At 39.7% G+C, this 20,643-nt stretch overlaps 1 protein-coding gene across 1 annotated transcript in view; it reads right to left on the bottom strand.

Moving 5' to 3' along the window:
- Positions 1–20,643, bottom strand: part of cd2ap (CD2-associated protein) — a 54,889-nt gene that overhangs the window by 7,764 nt on the left and 26,482 nt on the right. Inside the window, exons 3-13 of the mRNA XM_060866895.1 lie at positions 20,195–20,384; positions 16,220–16,320; positions 15,858–15,978; positions 14,845–14,999; positions 12,230–12,323; positions 11,981–12,075; positions 9,617–9,715; positions 6,074–6,127; positions 4,406–4,442; positions 2,452–2,514; positions 53–203 (exon numbers count right to left, since the gene is read on the bottom strand). Coding sequence (XP_060722878.1) covers positions 53–203; positions 2,452–2,514; positions 4,406–4,442; positions 6,074–6,127; positions 9,617–9,715; positions 11,981–12,075; positions 12,230–12,323; positions 14,845–14,999; positions 15,858–15,978; positions 16,220–16,320; positions 20,195–20,384 — 1,160 coding nt within the window. The remainder of the gene's footprint in view (positions 1–52; positions 204–2,451; positions 2,515–4,405; positions 4,443–6,073; positions 6,128–9,616; positions 9,716–11,980; positions 12,076–12,229; positions 12,324–14,844; positions 15,000–15,857; positions 15,979–16,219; positions 16,321–20,194; positions 20,385–20,643) is intronic.

Raw genomic sequence — 20,643 nt, 5'->3', positions numbered from 1 at the left:
ATAGTTAGATCAGAAATCAAAGACACATCCTAATATGTTGAGCATCACTTACTTAGCTACTGGAGATGGAGCAAGAGGTTTTTCAGGTCGTTTCGGCTGCAGTGCCACTGGACGCAGCAGTCCTTTTCCCGGAGGGGGAACAGGCTTTTTAGGGGGCACAATGGGAGCTGGCTTGGCAGGTTTGTCTACCGGAGCCCTGTCAACTTTTATTTGAAAAGACCAGTAAATAAGATTACTTCACCTCGAAGGACAAAATGTCCATTATATAATGACCATGAGTTTGAAATACAAAGGCAGAAATACAAAAATAAAACAAATACAGCAGAATAAATACAATGAAGAACAAAGACTAGGATGATTAATTGCTAATAGATGTTCAAGTAAAGAGTTACAGAGCACAGAGCTATAGTGACTGGTCAGATTTCTGTAATAGCCATTAGATGACAGTGTGAATATAACCAACAATCAACTCATTAGATAGAGAGAGGACATTTCTAATCCCATAACCTAAATAACCAAGCTAGCACATTAAACCTCATTTGTTTATAAAAATACCAGCCACACACACCCGTGTAGTTTGTACCTCTATCTACCCTTGAATCTCCGGATTATGTCACCGGGATCTTGATGTCTCCAGTATGAGATGAGAGGTCAAACAAAGAGTCTCAAGACCCCCATTAACTTTGCCTGGATTTTGGTCACTGAGACCCAAATCTGAAGCCAGGCCTGGGGGTAAGTTTGTACTGATGGAAGCCATCTTTTAGGCACAATATCTGCAAGATGATGGGTGGGACTTAAGACACATGGCCAGTTGGCTGGAGAAGGCAGATGATGGACAGCTTTCAGAAATACTTCAGCTGGTTTTTAGTCATTGGAGTTAAATGAGACTTTTAATTTCAGTAATTTCAGTAGAGGTTTTATGGTATTATTATAAATAAATTTATAATATTTATACATTTTATTATAAAAGCCTTTGACCTTCAGCTGCATTGATCTCTTTAATGAAGTGGTGGAGGAAGCTTGGTGGGAGAAGCACTCAAAAGACTGCTGGGTTCTGAAGCCCAGAGAAGACCTGAAGTATACTGTACAGATTGTTTCTGTATTTTTTTTTTATCTTAGTCTAAAGTCAACAAGCTCCACCAAAGATGGACCAACTCAGATTTGGGTTGATGGCCCCGTACAATGCCACAATCAGTGATTTTAGAACATCAGTGTGTCTCCAAGGGGAACCAAAGAAGTGTTATAGGATGAGTTTCTGGATGTCATGAGCCTCATTTTTTTGTGCAGTTGCAGCTCATGAATCAGTAATTTGAGCTGAGACACAACTTCTGTTTGGTGAGTGTGTTGTGTCAGTGCAAGAGCAGGGGATGTCTGAGTCAAACACTGTGCTCACTAATAACTGCAAGCGCGTAGGACGTCAGTGAATAACTGGTGCATGGCTACAAAAGGATACAGGCACGGGCTTAACAAACGCTCATATTACGACATGGCACTATACAAATACTCAGTGGAAAAAAAAATAAAAAATAGGGAAACTCTGCCTCAAAATGGTGTAAGGTTGGCACTAGATAGATTATCTACCAGACTCTCATGAGCATAATTCTGTTGTTTGAAGAAAGAAAAAAAAAAACATGCATTTTCTATATGACTTGTTTTATAAAACTGTACATCATTATGTATTTAGTTGTTTGTTTATTTATTTATTTATTATATACAGTACAAAGTCCATCTTATAACTTTAGAAAGCAGAAACCAACCCCTCCCGGTTGGATCACTAGTAACTGCTTACAAATATTAAGTTAGATATAAAGTCAATAGCTAAAACGTTCCCTGATGATCGATATCAAAATGGCATCAACTGATAGTTCCGACGTTAATAGACTTATTCTCGTATTTTCCTGAACGCTTTTTGGATACGTTTTTATTTAACTAAGCAACGTCCTCTGAAGCAAGTATGAGATGAAGCGAGAGCTATAATCTTCCTTACTTGGTTGTTACATTAGTCGCATTGATCAATTAAGAACAACCTACATGGGACACTAAGCATGTCTTATTACATTACATTTCCTTTAGCTTTTGGCTTATTTTCGGAACGTAAAAAGGTCATATTTAATTTATTCAAGTTAATTTATAACTTACATCAGCACAAACAATATATACAAAAAAAAAACAACGTCATTTTAAATCTACAATGCCGAGGATTTATTTCAGATTTACTTCTAAATTTACACTAAAAATGAAAACTTCATTTTTTTTTTATTTTATTATTTTTTTTTTTTTGAAGTTTGAAGTTTCACAGTTGCATGCTTTGTATCCTGACTAAACAAACACGAAGCATCATGATAAATATGTGGTTGATGCATCACTTTACAGGAAGACATTTGCACACAGGGTTTTTGAGGATGCTTTGTTTTTGTAAAGTTTTGGACAGTAAAGTCTGATAACACTTACCTTTATCTTCAGCTCGCGACTGTGCAGGTTTTTTGTCAGTACTCGGGACCTCTGGCTTCAATGCTAAAAAATTAAACATAGTGCATTAGCTGGCCCTCTCCCTCTGTCCCACTTAATGTACTACAGACAGTTCTAACATACAACAAACAAAAGAGCAAAACCACAGGCAAGAAACAGATAAGCTGCAAATGCAGGCGCTGATTCCGTTTCCTGTGGGGGAAGAAAAAGACGAGCCAGACACTTCTGCGAGCATCTTGCTAGGTTTACAGTATAGCTGACATAATGTCATAGAACACTTCAAATACACCAAAAGCAAATGCTACTCTGCTTCTAACAAAGTTTCATCTTCATTGGGTGGTGAAGCTTCGTAGGCTATTTTTTAGAAGCATGTGGAGGGGAAAGAAAAATAAATAAATAAGAGTTAAAAATGATGACAAGCCCGAAATACTACAGGAAACGAAAGACAGTTAAAGACAACGCTCAGCCTGTATGATGTTATACAGTATAATACTTAAGAAAAGGTATCTAGAAACTAGCCCTGTGATTCATTCAGCCTCAGGAGGAGAAGGAGGTCTAGCTGGGCAGAAATTTGTCTTGAACTAAATTTACCATTTGGTAGACGGCATGAGGACAAGGAATAATAAGGTCATTGCGTGTCTGATTTCCAAGAGAATGCAATGCCATTATTATCAATTGTCAACTTCCTTTAAACCAGGGATGTCAAACTCAAATTCACATTGGGACAAAATATAAAACTGAGATAAAGTCACGGGACAAACTGAATATTTATTGAAAAATGAACTGCAACTGATATGTAATGTTCAACCTTTTTCATATGGAAACAAACTTTAGTTTTGCTTGAACACACGATTTGGAACAACCAGAGCTTGATATTACAAACACATAAGAAATTAAATTTGAAATAAAAGACACATCAGTGGTGTTCGTTTCTTATTTAAATAAATAAAATAAATCACGCCTCTCACTGGATCATTTTAAGTTCCTTTTTAAAAGTGAATCTTTTTCAAAACCAACAAAAAAACAACCAAAAATTATAATTTCATTCAATGAAAATCCAACTTTTCGACTAGTGTCTTCTTATGTTATATTTTATCGTTACAGACACGTTAGCTCCGCCCACAAGACAAACAGGTCTGTCCTTTATATTCGTGAACAGATCATCTGCCTCCCAGCTGTCTTGAAAGCTCCTATTGTCCATCTATCGTTTGGCCATTTTTTTGTGGAGGGTCAACAGAGAATGAGGGGCGCTCGCAACGACTGTCAACAGAGAATGAGGGGCACTTGCCGTTCGTGGCTACGCGTCAATACAGTGGCAAGGCATTCTGGGATTTGTAGTATTAGCGGAGCATGTGGATAGCCAGCTGTAATGCACATTTGATATGATCTCGTGGGCCAAATATAATTACACCTGAGTTTGACACCCCTGCTTTAAATAAATCGAATTGAGTAATCTAGTATTTAATTATATTTAACATTTATTTGCCTTCTTACAAATATCAGAATACCATAAACCATTCTCAAAGGGCAGACAATCTGATCCACATACAGTATTACTACAATTTTATGATGTGATTACAATTTTATTTTACAAAAGAAATTCTTATTACAATTTTATGATTGTTAATTTATAACAAAATCTGGTGCATGCAATTGTCCATCCTAGAATATGTTGGATAAGTGCATGAGAAGGAGTATAGGGGTTCGGCTGTATACGTTGTCTGCTGTTGTTACGGTCTTTTCATTACAAGAGTGACAAGAATAAAAACTTCATCAGTGTGAGAGGATCAGCTAGTGATCAGCTACTGGGTGAAAGAGCATGAGGCCTATTATGTCTTATAGCTGCTGGACCACTGTCAGCCATTAAACCTTATTTCTGGCCTTCTGAAAACCTTTACAAGGACCACAATGTAAAAGAGAAACGGTTCTATAATACCTGCAGATTTGGATGGTGGTGGCGGCTTCTTTGGCTTCTGCAGTGAAACAGAGACAGTGTGGTATTTTAATAGTGATAAAGTTGTACTGCTTACTGAGGAACAAAATAAAATAGAGTTTATCTAAACTAAACATTTTTGGAATCGTTGAGATTATTAGTTGTTGGTTATTTTTTGAATGTTTTACTATTGCTGTGATAAAGTACAGACAAAAATTTCATGTTTTATGAAACATTATATGGAAGCACAGTTAGGATTTTAAAGGATTTTCCTATTCGTCCGTTCGGAGATGACAAAGAAAAGAAAACAGCTAAATTATTTTAAGTTCAATTATTCAGCACAGATAACTCACGATTTTATATAAATCAAATTGCACAAATTGAGTCCACATTTATCTCGATCTAAGTCTAAATGATCTAAAAACGTCGTCGATGCCAAATTTGCGAACCCTGTGCATTCGGTTTTGCAAACAAAACAGACAATTCCAAGCAAGTCTATAAGTGCATATTCTAATTCATTCACTCACTCATCTTCTACCGCTTATCCGAACTACCTCGGGTCACGGGGAGCCTGTGCCTATCTCAGACGTCATTGGGCATCAAGGCAGGATACACCCTGGACGGAGTGCCAACCCATCACAGGGCACACACACACACACTCTCATTCACTCACGCAATCACACACTACAGACAATTTTCCAGAGATGACAATCAACCTACCATGCATGTCTTTGGACCGGGGTAGGAAACCGGAGTACACAGAGGAAACCCCCGAGGCACGGGGAGAACATGAAAACTCCACACACACAAGGCGGCGGCGGGAATCGAACCCCCAACCCTGGAGGTGTGAGGCGAACGTTCTAAACACTAAGCCACCGTGACCCCCCAGATATTCTAATTGTGTTCCATATTCAGAAGCAGTGAGAGAAGATGCCGTTTTCAAACGGTTTAGTGTGTTGTGAAAAACCCACACTCTCTCCGGTGCAGGTATCTCAACGCTTAAGAAAATATTCACAAATGCTGGCTGACCTCAGGCCTGTTCGTCATATGTGGATTACTTATTTAGCTCGATTGGATTGTCGACGGTTTGACACGATCCGTCCTCTAAGCTCGTTACCAAGACAACACGTCTGCGAGCTCAGAGCCGCTCAGGAGCAGGCTTATTTAGCGTGAACAAGATTATATAAAGCATATAGATGCGCTTCTTTTAAGAAATACAGAAAATCACGTGCATGCTTTAGTACTGCATTAAAATTAAGCAATAATTATGGAGAGATATTTTCACCTTTCAAAAAGCGATAGTATGGAGAAACCGTGTATTGCGTTTGCCACTTAAAATACACAGTGATTGAAGGAGGACCGTTATATTCCTACTTATGATTTAAAACTGTAAATAAAGATTGCACCGATATCTCTTTATAGAAGCAAAAATAATCAGAATGCTTTTTTTTGCGAGACTTATCTGCTCAATTTGTGCTCATTTAAAACTCGCAAAAGCATTAAGATTATTTTTGCTCGGTGCATCTATCTGTTCAGTCACGTGTCATACGGTCCACAGATTCACAGCCAAGTGGTGTTATATATATATATATATATATATATATATATATATATATATATATATATATATATATATATATTCTACTCATATAAAGACGTATGTGTCCTTACCTCTTCTGATTCTTGTTTGGGAGTCTGTTTAAATGAGCCTTTGGATAAGAGTGTCTAAAAAACATTAAAACAATTGTGGAGAATGATGAGAAATACATCATAGCAGAAAAAGCAGGTTAAAAATCACAGCACTGTTTTAGGAAAGCAGATAAACAAATAAAAAATAAAAAACGTTTTTTTTTTTTTTTCCATTGCACAAATTTGTATTGTTCACATTTTGACTCATCAGTTCAGAGCACATGGTGCCATTTCCCTGCACCCCATTTCCTGTGTTTTGTGCACAGTTGAGTTAACCTTGTTTCCAGGTCAGAGGTTTGGCTTTTTGGTCACAATTCCTCCATGAGTTCTGTCCAGATTACTCTGGAGAGAAGATGAGTGTTTCCGGGTCCCAATGCTTTCCACCAGTTATGTGCTGATGCCAATGCTTGAAATCTTCCCACGTTGAAGGGAAGTAAACATAATGTGCCAAAAGTTTCCTTGGCTGACCACAGCATCTACGCTCAACATCACCCGTTTCTTTGTGCTTCTTCAAAACAGCATGAACAGCAAATCTTCCCTGGGAGAGACCATGTTGATGCAGTACAACTATCACGTGTCTTGTTGCTGTGCAACTGTCTTGCCGCCATGGTGTATGACCTGTGATATGAAAATATCTTGGCTGTTCCTCCTGCAGTTTTCAGCCCCTACACCTCTGTTTCTGTTTCACTTAATGACTGTGTTTTAACCTACATATGAAACTGATGATCATCAGCACCTGCTTGGGATAATTAGTTAATTATACACTGGACTTTGAGAGTCTGAGTGCAAGTGATTTGCTAAAAATTAAAGAAATGAAAATCTAATTTTTTGAAAGCATTCTTACTTTACACGGTACTGTAGCTGTTTTATACAGAGAGGTAAGTGGAAACCACAGAGGATCCATTCGCTTATGTGCGGGAAAGGAAACGTGTTCTTTTTTTTTGTGCGTCTACAACGTTTGATTGACATCAAATCCTGTGCAGTCTCTGAGGTACTGGGGAAGATTTTTTTTTTTTTTTTTACAGAGTTTAGGGATGTGGAACCAAAGGATCCAGCGCCACTTTAGGGAAGAAGATCTGAGTGAACAAGCTAATGTGTTTGGGGAATTAAAATAAGAGCCAAAAAAAAGGTGCTTTATATCTGACTGATCGAATGCGAGCTGTAACTGGTATCCAGTATCGATGCTGACAAACAAGAGAGATATAGAGATTTCTTGGTATATGTGAGTAATCCAGCAGCACAGAAGGTGAGGTGTGGGAAATTCAGAACCTTGAACAATCGTTTGATCTTCTGACTGTCAAAATCCTGAAGTTTGCAAACAGACGGGTGTTTGAACAATATTGAAACAACCTCAGTCTGAACACGCTTAGGACAGCGGAGATGCTGGTAGACTTCAGGTGAAGCCCCGTAACACTGGCAGCTCTCAACAGAACCGTGATAGCTGTAGGCTAGTTGCTGCAGGAAGTGCATCCTCTCCTGGTCTCTCTCGGTGTGTGATGGAGTTGATGTAACTGTCTCACTTTAAGCTGAAAGACTCCACAGTCTTTACAGTTCTGTTGAGGATGCTGAGTGCTGGCAGGGTTGCAAAGCTTCTCCTAAAGTCTACCATCATCTCCAGTCTGAAGCATTCTCTGCTCCAGGTTATTCATCTTCATTTAGAGGTTGGTCATCTTCAGGTCTGCAGAAAAGATCATCTGTGGAAAGTTCCCCAACCAGCTGGATCTGCACACTTCCATGACTAAGATGTGTGTGGAGAAACTCATCACTAACCCTTTATACACTGGCTATCACCTGTTCTAACTCCTTCCCTTGCACAGGAGCTTTCAGCAACATAAGGATTAAATCAACCAGACAGCAGAGAAGCTTTTTCCTGCACACCATCACACCCATGACCAACTGGCTATAAGAACCTCACAAAACTTTTGTATTCAAAAATTTCCTTCTGTTTTCACCATCATAATCTGGCCTATTATCTCTAACCCACCTGCTACACTCAGCACCTTCTCACCACCAGATGTTTTGGTGTTCTGGGGGTCTTTTGAGATTACATCATTCTTCGCCAGTATTCTTACCACTGATGCTGTTGGATGTAGGAGGACAGCACACTCAGCACTAGGAACAGCACGGACCTTTGTGTCTTTGCATTACGTTTATGGCATTTGGCAGACATTTCTCTTATGTGAACAAGGGACTTGCTGATGCAAACTCACAACCTTCCGGTCAATAGTCCAACAGCTGAGCTACAGTACCACATCAACAAAACAACCACTAATTAGAAGGATTTCCAAACACAGAAGAAGCAACACCTCAGGACCAGAATCAGCTGTGTATCTTCATCTGAAGGACAAATGACAAACCAAGCCACACGTAAGTACTCTGATCATTAATACCTCAATACACTCTCGTTCCCTTAACAAGGCTATCCAGGGAGGGGAGAGTTCTTGACCCTGGAGTAAGTGTCTTTCTTCATTGATACATCACTAGCCTTGTGGATGAATGGCCAAATCCTCTCTGCCATTTTCCACAATTTAGTTTAAAGCCTTCCCACAAGAGTGTTCACACACTGTTGACAATATAGTGTACATATTGGAAACTTTATTTTAGACCATGAAGCAGAGGTGGGAGTAAGTCACACATGTGCAAGTCACAAGTAAGTCTCAAGTCATAAATGTCAAGTCAAAGTCAAGTCGAGGCCTTTTTAATAATTGTCAAGCAAGTCTCAAATTTGCGACTTAAGTCTGATTCGAGTCAAGTCCCCTATCTCTGAGTCATTAATTAAACTCAAGTCTGAGTCAAGTCTCAAGTCATAAATGTCAAGTCAAAGTCAAAGTCAAGTCTTTTTTAATATTTGTCAAGCAAGTCTCAAATTTGTGACTTAAGTCTGATTCGAGTCAAGTCGAATCCCCTATCTCCGAGTCATGAGTCATGAATTAATTTCAAGTCTTATTCGAGTCAAGTCGAATCCCCTATCTCCGAGTCATGAGTCATTAATTAATTTCAAGTCTGAGTCAAGTCTCAAGTCATAAATGTCAAGTCAAAGTCAAGTCTTTTTTAATATTTGTCAAGCAAGTCTCAAATTTGCGACTTAAGTCTGATTCGAGTCAAGTCGGGTCCCCTATCTCCGAGTCATTAATTGAACTCAAGTCTGAGTCAAGTCTCAAGTCATAAATGTCAAGTCAAAGTCAAGTCTTTTTTTAAATATTTGTTAAGCAAGTCTCAAATTTGTGACTTAAGTCTGACTCGAGTCAAGTCATATGACTCGAGTCCCCCCGTCTCTGCCATGAAGCAACCGAAGGGATTAAAGACAATAAACAGAAAAGGCCCCAAAACCAGAGAAATGGTGCGATGTGGGATTTGAAGTTGAAATATTAATGAGATCAGAATGTGCAGACTGGAGAAGGTTGGTCTCATACAGGCTCAAACAGAAAGGCCACTAGTACATTAATAATAAAAAAGAGAAGGCTATGGAATAGGCATACAATAAAGAAAAACAGTAGTATCTAGTGTGTATACTTTACACTTTACCTCTTTTTCTGAGTCTGAAATCAGCACCACAAAGTTGTCAGGAAACACTCCCTCTCTCCCATTCAGCTCTCCTCTCCACCAGCCTGGCTCGCCTGTATCCTGAAACACACAGCACACGTCGATTTAAAAACAGATCGCTATTTAATCAGGCAGATCTCCTCACTGGGATTATATCTACTGTTAATTATCCATCACCGTGACTAATGCTATCACTGTATCAATCACTGCAAAATCTCCCACATGTAAGTTAAAAAAAAAAAAAGTCTATACTTCAACCACACTGATGCCCCTTTTCCCCCCAAGGCAGTTGCTGGTCTAGACTTAAGAACCGCTTGTGTCAGGGGCTGTGGGTGGGGCTACTGTTAGCGCCTGGGGGCGGGGCTACTGTTAGCGCATTTGATAATGTACCTTAAGTATACTAATGTTTACTACACTTTTACTTTACTGCGATATGATACAGTACATTATCAGCACACATGATAGTAGTTAGCTACATGCTAAGGCTAACTTTTTTCTGTGTTAATGATAAAATAACGTTATGTACTTTCTCGATAACAACCTCCGTTTATACAGATTACATGGAGCTGTACGTACACTTTGGATTCGTCACGTTTGGGTGTTAATGTAGGTTCACAAAGCCATGAGCATTAACAGTAAAGCAACATCCGCCATTGTTGATGTGTTTGTGTTTGCCGCTGCTGCGCTAAAGTTGCTGTGTAACGTGACACGTATACAGTGACGTCAGACTCGGCTCTGTGATGCTCTCTAACCGGTGGAAAGACAAACTGGTTCTTAGAAGGTTCGCCAATGGAACCAACTTTGAACCAGCACCAGCAATAGCTCTGAACCAGCACTCGGTTCTTTTTGGTGGAAAAAGGGCATGAGATGTTGTGGAGAGATTTTAAGAGAGCTGTGCATCAACAAAAGCCCTTAAACATCAAGGTGTGAAATTAATGATCTCCTAAAGAAAACGTTTAGATCGAGTTTTTGTTGCTAAAGAAGGTTCTACTTGTTCCTGAATTATAGGTTACTTATTCTTCCCCATCAGACTTCTGAACGTTGGATTAATGATTGTTTTGTTGCATATAACTTATTTAGAAGTTGGTGAGGACCACACAATTAATACTACAGTGCAATTTAAATGCTAATGAATGAAAACTTTCCTTTTCCATGCGACTGTAAATTAGAAACTGGCAAATATTTTTTGAATTTTGCCACATATTTTAAAACGTGTGTATATTTCACTATGACATTATATTGTCGCTGTCGGGCGGAAACCTCGTATGTCCAAATTTGGTCAATTTCATATTTTTTCACATATCGATGCTATTGGTCAGTCCCCACGTGGGTCTGTTATTTTTACAAGTTATTAACCAATCTAAAGTCTTGAAAATAGCTTGAGCGCAAATCTCATAACTCCATTGGACACTTCAACTGTCCACCTCTTCCTCACTCCGTGTGAGAGCTTCACGGCATATTTCTCCTCAAGAAGAGTCGCAACGAATCAACACGTCTTCAGAGGTAAATGTCTTCAAAACACTGGGCTCAAAGAAAAAAAAATCTTGACCCCCGCTAGTTCTGGTGCTCGTCTGAGGACAGGAATTTAGTGCAAGACAATCCACTGCAATGCGGACTAAACCCTGTGCACTGCAGATAAGGTACGGTGTTTTTTTTAATTTCCTGAAAAATAACGGTTTTGGAGATACGAGGATTCCGTCTGACAGCGACGATATATAACAATAACATATCTAAATACTACATTTACAGCATTTTAGCAGACGCCCTTATATCCAGAGCGACTTACATTTTATCTCAGATTTTATACAACTGAGCAATTGAGGGTTATAAGGGCCTTGCTCAGGGGCCCAGCAGTGGCAGCTGGGTGGACGTAGGAATCAAACTCACAACCTTCCGATTGGTAGCCCAACACCTTAACCACTAGGATACCACGTCCCCATGCCCCATACTACTACTACTACTACTAATACTAATAATAATGATTAGAATCAGCAACTGTGTTGTAAGTTTATACAAAGTTGCATAGAGCAGTAAAGAGAACAAACATTCGGTGCGAGTCCATGCAGCCGATCAATCACAACTTCTAGCTGCTTGAGAAAATTACGCTCTGAATTGATTGCCATGACTGGTGTCAATGTTTACAAATCTTAACATGGTTCTGATTGCTGTTATTCAGACTCTACTGAGTATTTTGGCACAACATTTAGAAGACAACAACTAATGTAAACTAGAGGACTGTAAGCCTAATGATTACAACAACAACAACAATAATGATAACGATGTCGGAGTGGTGGAGGTACAGTTCAGTTCAGTTCAGTAAAAGTTCAGTTAGCGTATCAGCCTCACCTTGCTTAACAAATTAACAACGTCACCTTCCTTGAGGCCTAGCTCATCCTGGTTTGTAGCGTCGTAATTATAAGTGGCCTTGCAGTATTCCTTGACTGTGAACAGAAAAGAAAACTTGAGACAATGTGTATTGTAGTGTAATGTAAATGTAGTGTACATTTGCTGTAAAATGCTGTAATTAATGAATTCTGTACAAACATATGAACACTTTAGTCTGAGCTGCGGTAAGGGAAATTGTCAGATACTCACCTTTACTTTTGCTGTCTCCATCTTTCTCCATTTTGTTAGCATCGGCCGTGTTTACAGGACTGGGCTTGGGGGCTGATGGTAATGACGGAACAGGCTGAAATCAAAGAGTGTTTACTATTGCAACAGCCACCAAGTTAAACACACCCTCAATCATATACACAGAGCGTGGAAGAGAGAGAGAGAGAGAGAGAGAGAGAGAGAGAGAGAGAGAGAGAGACAGAGAGAGCGAGAAGCAAATGACAGCGAGGAGACAGATGGTCTGAAGCAAAGCCCTACACTTTTTTCATGTTTCTTGAATACATTAAGTCGGAATCTTCTTAAATTTACAACATCTAAGTTCTACCATTCTGTCGTTTAATTCAGACCCACTTCTATGAGACAAAACCTCACACAGCTCCATGTCTGCATGGTGCGTACATAAAGACGAACTGAAAAACAGAAGTGCAAGAAATCCAACATATAAAAAGTGGGTCAGAAGCAAGTACTTGCAAAACTCTGCTCTTAAAAAAATAAATAAATAAATACATTTTAAGCAAACATTGGCAGAGCTTCAGTAACGAGACACTTATAATTCCTGCTCCGTGATCCACTGCCCATGGTTATGTGACACAAGAAACATTCTGCATAGGAGCAAATAGACTCCAGTCTAAATTATAATGCTGTCACATAACTCTAGCCACTTCACATGTAAAGGAAGAAATATTGTAAACATCCTTCTGCTCAACCTTTAAAGTAACACTGCTATACGTTGAGATAGGTGCTGTACTGCATAATGCTAGATGAATATCTGAATTTCTAACAGTGCCTTTTTATATTAAACATACTGTAATACGGGCAGGAAGAGTCAAATAAAGTGTCGATTGATACACCAAAGCATTTCGGTACGAATTGTTATGGAACACTGTGACAGACATAATACTGTACATAACACACAACTTGCACATCCACACTGAACCAATTACAAAGTCAAAGTCATAAGCTTAAAATCCTATATGCTTATTTACACTCATACAAGGCTGGGATTAAGTAAATAAGGAATTTGGAATAGTCTTTTTTATTTTTATTTTTTTTAATAAAAGGTTCACAATAAAACAGCAATAGAACGTGCTTCCAGACTTAGGAAGAAAAAGAGAATCAATCTTGGTTTAATTATTGATAATAAATGCAACAAAATCTAAAAAGACGAAAAGGATTTTCATATCTGTCCATCACACTTACCCGTGTCATTCCGAAACAAAGCGCAGTAATGTGTTTAGAAGTTCCCTTTTTTTGCTTTTATTTATACCTCCACTCTTCTATGAAGTCTTTCAACTAGATGTAGTTGAGTGACTGCGGATTAGTGATCGTTTAGCTACAAACGTATTAATGAGATCAGACACCGACGTTGTAAGAGTGAGGAGGTCTGGGGCTGCAGCCGGTGTTCGGTGTTCGTTGGGGTTCAGCCAGAGTCAAGGCTCTGTGCTGGAAACTGGAGTTCTTCCACTATAACCTTAACACACCATGTCTTCATGCAGAATTGTGCTTTGTATATTAAAAGGCACGATCATGATGGAACAGTGTTCGGGCCTCAGGTCCACCATCACACCCACATACACACACACTACAGACAAACAGGAGATGCCAATTAGCCAACAACACAAGTCTATGGACTGGTGGAGGAAACTGGAGTACATGGAAGAAACTTCCGTAACACATGGAGAACGTGCAAACTGCAAACTCTGCACATAATTAAGAGACGAGAAATCAAACCCCAACCCTAAAGGTGCATTAAAACATACTAAGCACTAATCCACCATGACATGCTCCATGCAGCTTATTTGCAGTGAAGGGAAATTATAATGTGCCATTCTATACAACTGGGTGCTTCCAGATTTGTTTTGGGGAAGAATCAGATATGGCTGTGATGGTCAGTGATGGTCAGGTGTGCACAGACCTTTGGCCAAATAGTCTATTAATATGACTGTAAACTACAGCACAAATAATAGGGTTTGTTTATCTTGTGATTTTGTGAGATACATCAAGACAAAAGAAGAATAAGAACCTAGACCCATATCCATGAAAATCCTGCAAAGAGTTACTAGTGACAAAATGCTAAGAAAATTCTTTGAAATGTAAGCGTTTCCCCTAAAAATGAATAAAAAGTTCTTAATAAAGATAAAGGATATTAAACAAAGCGTCTTAACCCTTACGATGATCTTAAGAGTTTCTTTAGCAGAGGAAAAAAATGGCTGAAAGGTGAAAAGAGAGAAGAAATGTATTGTAGGCGATATTTAATAACGATAGTGAGTTAATAAGATATAACAGATTAGATCGTGCATTTTTATCATTGTGACATCGTATTAAAGATAATTAGAATTCGTATTAAAGCACTTTATGAACACGGGCATTGGTTGATATGAATCGGTACTCTGTAAATAAATCGCAGAGCCAATACTTTGAATCTGCTCGACTCCATGACTTTCTACATTTGTGTTTAATCAATCCACAAAAACAAACAAACAAACAAACAAATAAATAAACAAACAAATCTATTTAGCTATTTGTTGTAATCTAGATGTGTTGTTTTGGCTCTGAAGACAAACGTACACACTGCTGCAAAGTTAAAGCAGGCTTACTTTTTCTTTCTTGTCCTCGGACTCAGACAAACGAGGTTTGAGCTTCACTGAGCCTTCACGGAAAATGTTGCCAAACCCAACACCTTTGATCTTTTTAGGCTGTGCGATGACCCCGTTTCCAGGGGAAACTGGACTGAGGACCTCATCTTTAATGTCTACACACACACACACACACACACACACGCACACACACGAACACAAAACCACGTTAGCATACACTTATAAACGGACATATACATACAGTACGCACAGTTACATAGTATGCAGTGAGGCGTGTGGACAAAACTAGATATCATGCTACGGTGTAAATTATTCAAGGTATCAGTATCCACTGGGTTTATTATGAACACCATAGTGACGCTGGGTAAAACCTCGCTTTGCTATCAAAACATCCTCGATTCTTCATATCACGGAGTTTACAAGATGTTGAAAACTTTCCTTCGGTACTCTGCTCCATGCTGACGTCACATTACACAACATGATTATTGTAGATTTATCAGGATCGTGAATCTCCTGTTCTACCACATCCCAAAGGTGATCTACTGGATTCGGATCCAGTGACTGGGAATGAGAGTGAAAAACACTCTTCGATGTTTTTCTGCTCACCACAGACGTACATTGTGGTTATCTGTTCTCTACTCTCTACTCTACTGTCCTGTATGGAGCAGAATGTCAACATCTTGTGGACTCCATGCCATGAATAATGGAGTTTGTTTTGAGAGCAGAGAGATTTTACCCAATATTAGTAGAGCGTTCCTAATAAAATGCTCTGTGTTTTGCGTGTGTGAGAATCGTTAGAAACATTGCCTTCATGCATGAAAATCGCTCGACAGTAACCCTACAACAGAAAAGCCTCGTGGAAATCACAGAGTCGCATTAGACTAAAACGGTGAGTGTCTAAACACCAACACGCCCCGAAAAGAAAAAAAAACAAAACAAAAAGCTTCCTTTGAGGCCTGTTCTGACATGCGCTAATGGAGGATCTTCACACAAATACAGTAAGTGAGCAGTACCTGGCTCCTCGGGCACATCGTTGCTCTCACCATCCTCACTTGTTTCTATTTCTTTGACAAAGTTGGAGGGGAAGAGTCCAGTCTTTCCATTCATGATCCCACTCCACCACCCTTCCTCCACCTAAACACACAAACACGCTGCTTACATGTATTTTATTAAAGAAATACATATCGATCAGTCTATCATCTAACAGTGACTAATCAAAATCACGGCAAATGTCAAACTCTGCAAAGCCACACTGCATTCATAAACAAGAAAAATACAAACAAGTAGTTTGCCCCGGGCTACAGTCTATACACAACAGACAGAGCACACGCACAAAGGCAAATGTCCCAGTTGAAAACGCTGAGCTGTCCCTTACCTCCTCTGAGATTTCGATGATATCGCCCACTTTCAGCTCCAACTCGTCCTCGTTGTGCGGCACATACTCAAACAGAACTTTGCAATGCCGTTTTTTCAGTTCTGCAGCAAACACACACACACACACACAGAACCTGGTTTGAACAGTTTAACCAACACGAGATAAAGGCTGTTTGGATTCGATCCTCCCTGAATACTGCTCAGGAAGCTTGTTTTCAATGAACTAACACACACCCTTTATAACCAGTTGGGGCACATTTTTTCATATAATTCGTGTGTCCTTGGGGGTATAATCGGCTTATTACGGTGTGATATTTCTGTGTTCAGACAATGAAAACAAATTTATATTTATACACATTTATATATATATATGTATATATAAACACAGAGTGGAAAAGTTTGTACTGATTTTGTATGTTTGCACACTGACAAAAAACAGACTGTAATTTAAAGTTAGGTTTATTTAAACAGTGAGAGACACAATAACAACAACAAAAATCCAGAAAAATGCATTTAAAAAAAGGTATAAATTGCATTTTAATGAGTGAAATATATATATATTTTTATTTCTAAGACGTTTCTTGTTGTTGGTCACCAGGTTTACACACATCTCAGGAGGTAATTTTGTCCCACTCCTCTTTGCAGATATTCTCCAAGTCTGTAAAGTGTTCATCCTGATTTTTGGCAACTCAAACCTTCAGCCCCCTCTACAGATTTTCTATGGGATTAAGGTCTGGAGACTTATTGAGCTACTCCATTGCTGCCTTGGCCGTGTGTTTTGGGTCAGTGTCATGCTGGAATACGCATCCACGACCCATTTTCAGTGCCCAGGCTGAAGGAGGTTCTCACCCAAGATTTGACGGTACATGGCCCCTTCATTCGTCTCTTTGATGTGGTAAAGTTGTGGCACTGAAGCATAATGTTTCCACCTCCATGTTTGACGGTGTTGATGGTGTTCTTTGGGTCATAGACGGCATTCCTCCTCCTCCTCCTCCAAACACGGCATTGAGTTAATGCCAAAGAGCTCGATTTGGTCTCATCTGACCACAAGACTTTCACCCAGTTCTCCTCTGAATCATTCAGATGTTCAATAACAAACTTCGGACTGTACGTGTGATATCTTGAGCAGGGGGACCTTGTGGGCGCTACAGGATTTCAGTCCTTCACGGCGTAGTGTGTTACCAATTCGTGACTATGGTCCCAGCTGCCTTGAGATCATTGACCAGATCCTCGCATGTAGTTCTGTGCTGATCCTCACCGTTCTCATGATCACTGAAACTCCACGAGGTGAGATCAGGCATGGAGCCCCAGACCGCCGGAGATTGACAGTTATTTTGTGTTGTCACCTTCTTACCAAGCTGCTTGGTGATGGTCTTGTAGCCCATTCCAGCCTTGTGTAGTTCTTACAATCAGGTCCCTGACATCCTTGGACAGCTCTTTGGTCTTGGCCATGGTGAAGAGTTTGGAATCTGATTGATTGAATGTTTCTGTGTTCAGGTCTCTTTTATACAGGTAAGAGAGAGAGCCCTAATCTCAGCTCGTTATGCAGCCTCTGCCTCCGCCTCCAACACCTCCACCTGAGTGGAGGTGCCAGAGGTGTCAATCAAGCCAGAAATCTTGTTGATTGATGGGGTCAAATACTTATTTCACTGATTAAAATGCAAATCTTTTTTGTTGTTATTCTGTCACTCACTGTTAAAATAAACCTACCATTAAAATTATAGAGTGATCGCTTCCTTGTCAGTGGACAAACGTACCATATATATATGTATGTATGTATGTATGTATATATATATGCGTGTATATATACACACATACATACATACATACATATATATACACACACACACACACACACACACACACACACACACACATGCATGCTTGTACACACACGACTGATTTTAATTAATTTAGAGAAATCCAAATCACAACAATATTTATTGTGAACAACATTTTGCATACATGTCTTTGGACCGGGGGAGGAAACCGGAGTACCCGGAGGAAACCCCCGAGGCACGGGGAGAACATGCAAACTCCACACACACAAGGCGGAGGTGGGAATCGAACCCCCAACCCTGGAGGTGTGAGGCGAACGTGCTAACCACTAAGCCACCGTGCCTCCCCTTCCAAACATCTTGGAGAACTAAACACAGATCTTCTGTGGATGTTTCGGCTGCCTCAAATTCTTCTGTCTCTTCGTGTAATCCCAGACAGACATGATGAATTCAGGACTCTGTGGGCGACAAACCATCACTTCCACGATCCTTGTTCTTCTCTACACTAAATACAGCTTTTGATTCCATAGGCTGTATCTTTGGGGTTGTTGTCCTGCTGTAAAATAAATCTGAGGCCAACCAGACGCCTCCCTGATGATACGACATGATGGAGAAGTATCTGCCTGTATTTCTCAGCATTGAGGACATCATTAATCCTGACCAAATCTCACACTCCATTTAAATAAATGCAGCCCCAAACTTGCAAGGAATCTCCACCATGCTTCACTGTTACCTCACTATTGTACCACTCGCCAACCCTTCAGCAAACCATCTGCCTCCTGCTACAGCCACATGCTTTGACTCATCAGTCCAGAGCACCTGCTGCCATTTTCCTGCTCCACAGTCCCTGTGTTTTGTGCATAGTTAAGTCACTTAGCCTTGTTTCTACATCAGAAGTATGACCTTTTGGTTGCAGTTCTTCCATGAAGACCTGCCAGTTTCTACCAGTTCTTTGCTGATGGCACTGCTGGACATGATGCGTCTTTCATCTGCTGCATGACGTTTCCTTGGCCAACCACAACATCTACAATCCTCAACACTGACCTTTTCTTTGTGCTACTTCAAAATAGCTTGAACGGCAGATCTTGAAAGCCCAGTCTACTTTGAAATCTTTGCCTTTTGTCTTGTTACTGTGCTCAGTCTTGCCACAGTGTATGACCTGTGACATGAAAATGTCTTCCACATCCTCACCTTAGTATCAAAACGTGCAAGCGTAAGAATTTATGCTGGTTTGAAGCCAAAGTGCATTCACATTACACAGTCGCAGTAGTCTGTTCGACTCACTTTGAATTTTGTGACTTGATAAAAAAAAACAAGCGATTAAAGCACATGTTTCTAAAATGCATTCTTATGTTACTGCTTTAAAGCATTTCTTCACAGCTGCCTAAAACTTTTTTCCACAGTACTGTGTACTAAAGCCACGTTCACACTGCGAGTCTTAATGCCCAATTCGGATATTTTGCTCAGATCTGATTTTTTTTTGTTTGTCTGTTCACATTACCTTTTAAAATGTGGCCTATATCAGATACCAGTGTGAACTGTTTGCTGTATCGAACTGACCCGCATGCGCAAACGAACAATAACAATGACGTCACACGCAGCACGCCGTTGCGCTAAAGTTAGCGAGGTTATGGAGGAAGTAAGCATTGTCGCTTTTCTTTCTAAATGTTTGTGTAATGGCAGCACGCAGTGTTTTGAAAATTTTCAGATGTCGAGGGCAACTTTTGATGATTTGATCCATTTTGTAGGCGTAGTCACGTTTGTGTGCGAACTCGCCAGGGCATAATTGTGACGAATGTCGATGTAGATTGACGTAAAAGTCGCATCAAATCCGCCTCGGTTGTTCACACTGCGGCCACATTGGAAAAAATCAGATTTGGGTCTGATTCAGGACCACATATGGAAGTGGTCTGAATCTGATTTGAAAAAATCAGATCTGGGTTAGATTTGAGTGTTCACACTACTCCTGAAGAAGTCTGACCTGGTCACATGACCCCAAAAAAAATCAGATCTGGGCCACTTTTACCTGCAGTGTGAACGGGGCCTAAGTCTGCACAATATGACAGAAGTAATTATATCAGAATTCTCCAAATATATATATATATATATATATATATATATATATATATATATATATATAGTGTGTGTGTTTTATTTTAAATAAGTCACCATGTCCTTCATGTGTACTACAGACTCACTCCTTTTTGACGTTCGAGGCTGGAAGCCTAAGCCTCCTGCTGGAATGCCATAAGTGCTGATTCTCTGCACCAGACTGGCCACATTTCCTGATGACCTTCGCTGTGCTTCCTCCTTCACCTCCTTCACCTCCTTCACCTCCTTCACCTCTTTTACTTCCTTAGTTTCCTCTTTTGATTCTTTTCTCAATTCCTGCACAGAAAGACACCAGAGTAAAGCAATGCAAACCATCTGGGTTAGTGAAGTCAATGTAAAGCACATTCATTTCCACTTCATCCTGTCAGAGTTTAAATTCAGCTACAGAAACACAAACCTTTACTTCGCTCATTAAATTAGTTGAGAAGAAAGAAAAATCGTGCCATGTGAGCTGATCGTTCAAACCACTAAACGTGGCCACACTATGGATGTGACATTAAGGCGTAATAATTTGTTTAGTGCTTCAAATATTTGT

The sequence above is a fragment of the Tachysurus vachellii genome, chromosome 3 (assembly GCF_030014155.1).
Source record: "Tachysurus vachellii isolate PV-2020 chromosome 3, HZAU_Pvac_v1, whole genome shotgun sequence".
Lineage (NCBI taxonomy): Eukaryota > Metazoa > Chordata > Actinopteri > Siluriformes > Bagridae > Tachysurus > Tachysurus vachellii.
The sequence above is the reverse complement of the archived record's forward strand: the minus strand, read 5'-3'. Positions and strand labels throughout refer to the sequence as shown.